General features: G+C 43.6%; 1 protein-coding gene across 3 annotated transcripts in view; it reads right to left on the reverse strand.

Moving 5' to 3' along the window:
- GADL1 (glutamate decarboxylase like 1) overlaps nucleotides 1–4,263 on the reverse strand; it is an 84,708-nt gene extending 80,445 nt beyond the window's left edge. Inside the window, exon 1 of one of the 3 annotated variants that reach the window (XM_080581001.1) lies at nucleotides 3,489–4,257. In XM_080581001.1, coding sequence (XP_080437127.1) covers nucleotides 3,489–3,495 — 7 coding nt within the window. In that variant the 5' untranslated portion in view covers nucleotides 3,496–4,257. Of the gene's footprint in view, nucleotides 1–3,488 lie in introns of all 3 variants that reach the window. The other 2 variants (XM_080581003.1, XM_080581002.1) reach the window with 2 other exon arrangements.
- Between the last annotated feature and the right edge of the window lie 1,737 nt (nucleotides 4,264–6,000).

The following is a 6,000-nucleotide window of genomic DNA, read 5'->3' on the forward strand; positions in this document are numbered from 1 at the left end:
AACCCCTACAGTTTGTGACAAGACAAAGTGAAAAGAGCTGGAAGAAAGTTAGCTTTTGAGTTTTGCTAAGCCTAAAGAGGTGATTTCTGTACGCATTTGGGATGAACATCAGGACTGATTAGCCTGAATCTGACCACATGGGGGGGGGGGGGGGGGGGGGGGGGATAGAAAAGAGAAATACAGAGGGATGTATTTCCACATGTCCATTTTTCACATTTGCACATGTGGTAAATGCTTATGGAAATACAAATGGCCTTGACAGAAGCAGGCCGCTTGAAACAATTAATGCCAGGGAAATTAAGGCACATGAAATCTAAACTGTCTAATAGGCAATAATAGCCAAATCAGTATGAATAAGATTCCTCCAATGCATTAAGAAGTGATTATTTTTGTTTGTATAAATAACAACTTAAAAGATGCCTTAATGACGAAAGAAAAACTATTTTTGGAACTTCTCAAATATCAATTTAAGCTTCTTTGCTAAACATTAACTGCCAATAACATTCTTACTAATTTTACTCACGCAGAATTGCTTTACTTGATACTAACTTTATTTCTTGCAAACTTATGTTTCCCTTCATCTCACAAAGTGACATTCACAAAGATCCTAGTATCTTTTTTACCAGAGCAGATCTCCAGGGCCAGGAGAGACCCTATCCCTCTGCTCTGACTAAAATACTACCTCTAGTGTCACATTACCAGAGCCTTAAAGTCACCCTAGCATTCTACCATGCTTCACATTACACCTGCTTGAGATGGCAACGTCTTACATGAAATAAATGTTTGCTGACGCATCTCCCCATTCTGCTGGCAGACTCAAATCATGTAACACCCCAAACATACCATATACACACTGAGAAGCCAGCAATTCAGAAGTTAAAAGGCAGCATATTGCACAAATGCTGTCTGCTCCCTTCCTCTTGTGGTTTCCAGCTCTGACTCTATTTGCTGTACTTGATGAACTAGTAACAACTTGCTTGAGACTCTGTTTAATAGACTCAGCCTTTATGCCCCACAAGGGAACATCTCATGGTTGTTTTGTGATTTTTTTTTCTCCTCCCCAAATACAGAATGCTCCAGGCTTTCTAAGGCTGTTTTGTCATGAAGAAAGCTACACTGATGCCAAATGACTGCAGGATACATGCAGTCAGGATCTGCTTCTGCAGCTAGCTAGGAGTGGGGATCTGCAGCTTGGTCCCTGCTTAAACAAGGGGCTTTGCCATTTTGTGTGTTAGGGGAGGCATAGCCTAGAGTCCTCTAACTCATCCCTGTGCAGTCAGTAAGGCTGCCCTTGTGGATAGTGCTGATAAAGTCAGAGAGAAATGAGGCTCAATCAGCAACATCCAAGACAAACCTCACAAGCACACAATTTCAGATACATTAAGGGTGTTAAAATCAATGTCACTCCCCAAGAGCAGTCCCACTACATTCACAACCAGAGCAAGGATAACTCTGTGCAGGGGGAAAATCCCTGCCATCCATGTCTCATGGCTCCAGTGCAACTGTGTCCCTTTGCCACCTGCTCTAGTAGCACAAAATAAACCCAGCGCTGCTGCTGCAACAGGCATGTGCCCTTCAGTCTTTTTATCCCAGATGTTTTTCCATGCAGATTTAGTGAGATCCAGCTAACAGTACATAAATTAGTACCAAAAGAAGAACAACTGCACATAAACCACAGATCTTGCTGGGCAGTTAAGTGCAGGTTCATGCTTGCTAGAAAAAAAAGCAAGCAACAGACTTTAGCATCACAAGAACCAAAGATCCTCACTTCTCCAACAGCTCAGGATAACAGGAGCAAAACCTTTTCCCAGATCGCCTGAGTTCAGGAACAAGGGTACAGGAAACATCCCCAGCAGTGGCCGCAGACCAGCCCAACTTCCTTCACCACCCCACCGACATGGGTTTTATTGACAAGACCAAGCCTGGCACAAAACACAGCAAGTCACCAAGGCAAAGGGGAGAATAAAGCATTTCTGATGAGGGAGAGCATGCAGCAGTTATAGGTACTACTAACAAGGAAGGTAATAAAAGACTGAAAAACCTGCAGTAAGGGTGGGGATTTGATTATCGCTACACTCTTACCAACATAAGCCATTTGTTCTGGAAGGAAATTAAGATTTTTGGTAGCTTACTTTGGGCAATATTTGCACTGTTACTGAACTGAAAGGCATACTGGGATCTCTGACCACCAGAAGCTTATCTTTGGTGTTGTGTCATCAGAGGATATTAATATGAATGGTACTGGAAGGCACTTTTGGAGCTGCTGCCATTCACACAGCACTGCTACGTGCACAGTACAGGCTTACATTACTGTGCACTCTAGCACATACCTTAGTGCATAAGAAAATCGTCATGCAATGTTACAAAGCTCATTCACTTACAGCAAATTAAGCAAAAGGAAATTATCACTCTTAAATACTAAGTTTCTGTAGTTTTCTTTCAAATATATTATTTTATTTGGAGATTTTCCACCAATAGAGTTCTGGCGATTTGCATCGACCATAAATGCAAGACACTAAACTTTTCGGAATTATACTAGGAAACTATTTCAACTTGGGAGTTATTTTTTTTGTTGTTGTTCTTTTAAAGTCTCATCCATGCTTAACATAAAACTAAAAGAAACATAGTATATCCCGAGCTTTCTTGACTGTTTTCATAGGAGATTCCCAATTTGCAATAGATGCACAAGCTCTTAAGAGCATTGATCTTGCAGGAGAGGACACAGCCACCTACACACACTTGTACTGTTTTCTGCCTTAGCAACAAGTTTCTATGCTACCAAGGAATTCCTTGTGTTTTAACCTTGCAAATAATGGCATATCTGCAGCTGAGGTGTACCACAGTTTAGCCACTTATTTTCCAAGCTCTTCCAGAAATCTCATTATTGCGGTAGCCATAGGTCATTCCCAACTTCCATTAACATACAGCCAACTTTTATTTTTCGTTACATAATAACGTTAGATCTTCCTGCTAATACAGGCAAGCAATTTAACTTGCTAATACATTTATAAAATGGGATTAACTTCTCCCTTCCTGAGACCATTTGCTCCAAAGCAAATCACCGTATCGCCATGCCTGTTTTATTCTGGTGCCTAAAAAAAAAAATAATAACAATAATAAAAAAGCACAACTCTTTAAAAGACAATTTATTTCAACAAACATACTGTAACGCAACACTTTTACGGCAATCGTTGCAAGCATTATACCTTCCTAAAGCATTTGGATGCATCTCTGCAGCACCTCAACAAGGGGAGCTTAGAGGGAGAGACGCAACAGGCAGGCAGGCAGGCTGGCTGCTCTTCCCCACGCACCCCGGGGAAGCTCCTGGCCCCTCGGGAGCCGTGCACGAAGCCCCGACCCCCTCGCACCTTGCAGCCCCCCGGCCGAGGCCGGGAGGGCGCAGCGAGCCCGGCTCGCCCCCGCCGCCCCACCGAAGCGAAAGGAGAGGGGAGGGGGAGACAGGGCGGCTGCGGCCCCGCGGCGTTTACCCTCCATCTCGCCGGGAGCCGCCGCCTCCGCGCCGAGCCCTCCTGCGCCTCGCTGCAGCCGGGAGCGGAGCGGAGCTTCGCCCCGCACTCACCCTGACCGCCCAGCCCAGCCCTGCCCCGGCCGGCCTGGGTGCCTGCGGGCCGCCTATTAATACCCGCAGCGCCGCTGGCCCGCCGCCAGCCGCCGCCTTCGCCGGGGGGGGGCAGGTGATGGCGGCGGGGTAACGGCCCCCGGGGGCAGCGGCGGCCCTCAGGGGATCCGTGCCGAGCTCCCGTTTGGTGCCTGGAAGGGGAGCGGTGGCGCAGAGCCGCCTGCGCCTCAACCTGAGCCCACCCCGGTGCCCAGCGGGGCTTCGTCGTGTGTTATTTTGGTTCTTAGTAAAGTGAGAATGGGTGTTTTGGGGGTGTCAGGGGACTCGACCCGAAATGTGGTGGGCTGAGTCCCTGCGTGGCAGTGAGAAAGGGGAATTGAAGTTAGTTTCGGTTGGTTTGACCTTTCTGGCTGAGGTTAAAAAGCTCTGCTGAAACACTCGCATCGACTTCTACTTGAGTCAACCTGAGAAATGCTTGAATTAAATTTTAAGAGTTACAATACAATTAAAACGTACTAATACCAGTCTCAGGCCCTAGTTGACTCCTCTATGACAGCTTGCACTCGAGAAGCTGCAATAGGTAGAATGGAGGAGCTTTTAATGTCCATGAGCTGTTCTTCCTGAAGGAAGGAGATTGCTGCTGCTTGTGACTGAATTCCTTTCAGAGAGCCTGGCCCCCAGAGGAGAAACCATCCGGGTGGGTGAGCGGTGGTGCTGGCACAGTCAGGCCCTCCCAGGGAAGCTGGCTTTGCTGCCAAGCCTGCACAATTGTGCTTACGCACCGTGGCTAATCAAAGCCCTGGCGTGGCATCGACAGCCATCAAAAGCTATTTTCAGGCCTCCGTGTGAATTGTGGCTGACCTCATTATTCCAGTTTATTCCAGGGCACGAACCCTATTCAACGCTATACATGCATTCCTAATTCTAATCCCTTTAGTTCCTGATAACTACTACCATTATATATAATATATGCAAAAAAACTTCGTTTTTGACAAAAGGTGTTAGCGCTGCAGTCACAAGAAGGTCTGAAAATGTCAAAAAAATAACTACCAGAGCCCCCAAAAGCCCATTTTTCATTAAAATTCAGGCCTGATTCAAGTTTGGCAAAGATTTTTGGAAGCTACTGAAATATTCAGGCGTGAATTAAACATTTATTCACTTGTAGTATCCTTGTTTTCCTTCTCTGTGAGAAAACAAATGTACCCCTTGTCTAGATTCAACTGCAGCCCGTACCAAGTCATTAATAACTTCTACAAGTTGTAGAAGGTAATTTTGTAGCCCTATGGATATCCTACACTGCAAGAGATAAGTATTTGAATCTCATTGTGATAGATAGAAATGGTAGATATCACTAAATTAAAAGTTAGTAGTTGCCTGGGAACAAGTGATCTTGGCCTGATTACATTCACTGTGGGTAAGTGAAGGACAACCCCAATCAAAACTGTGTATTTCTGCTGCTTCAAAAGAGCTAATTTCCTCTAGCTGAGAAGAACAGTGAGGGGAACTGACATGGCAAAAAAAAATATTTAGTGAGAACACCAAGAGAGGGACTCTTAAAGTCTCTATTAAATGGCCAAAACACTATGATTTTGTAATCACAGAAGGCAGTAACTTTCCCTTACAAGCTCAAAGGTGGCAGTCAGAAATAAAATGAAAAACAAAGAGAAATTATATAAATTACAGTTGATATAAAATACAAGTTACAATATCAAAAATTGATAAGGGAAGTTAATAGGAAGAATCTGTGGTTGTAAGAGCTAAAGACAAATGAAACATTTTAAGTGCATTAGAAATAAGAAAAATGGTGATATTGGCCCATCAGTAAATGTTCCTAAGTGGTTTGTTTTTGTTTTTTGTTTGTTTGTTTGTTTGTTTTTGTTTTTGTTTTGTTTTGTTTTATTTTGCTGATGCAGGAAATTATGTTTAGAAAATACTTTGGTACTACAACAGAAACAAGTACATGGATCTCCTAGGGACGATGAAGAACTGCTCAAGCCTGCTAGTAATTAAGAAAGATAGGAGCCATGACCACTCCCTTACCACCAAACTTGGATAATTTTTACTCCCCTGCTGGTGTTTTAATAGACTTTGGAATACTTGGGAAGTTCCAAAGGGGTGCTAATGTTATACCAGTAGTCAGAAAAGGACAAGTGACAAGAAAATACAGGCCAACATCAGAACCCTCAATAGTAATATGAATAACAGATTTAATTTTAAAAGGTCTCAGAGAAAGGAACAGAAATAAATCCAGTCTTTTTCATGAAGACCAGGTCTCATCAAACTTTTCTAAATTATTCTTTGATGAGATTGCTCATTTGGGTGAGTGCATATTGATGATTTTAGGCTTTTATGACAGTATGAAAGAAAATATAGTACCCCATGATATCATTAAAGTACACAGTAAATTGACTAAGACTTGC

This window comes from Anser brachyrhynchus, assembly GCF_964034855.1.
Source record: "Anser brachyrhynchus genome assembly, chromosome: 2".
Lineage (NCBI taxonomy): Eukaryota > Metazoa > Chordata > Aves > Anseriformes > Anatidae > Anser > Anser brachyrhynchus.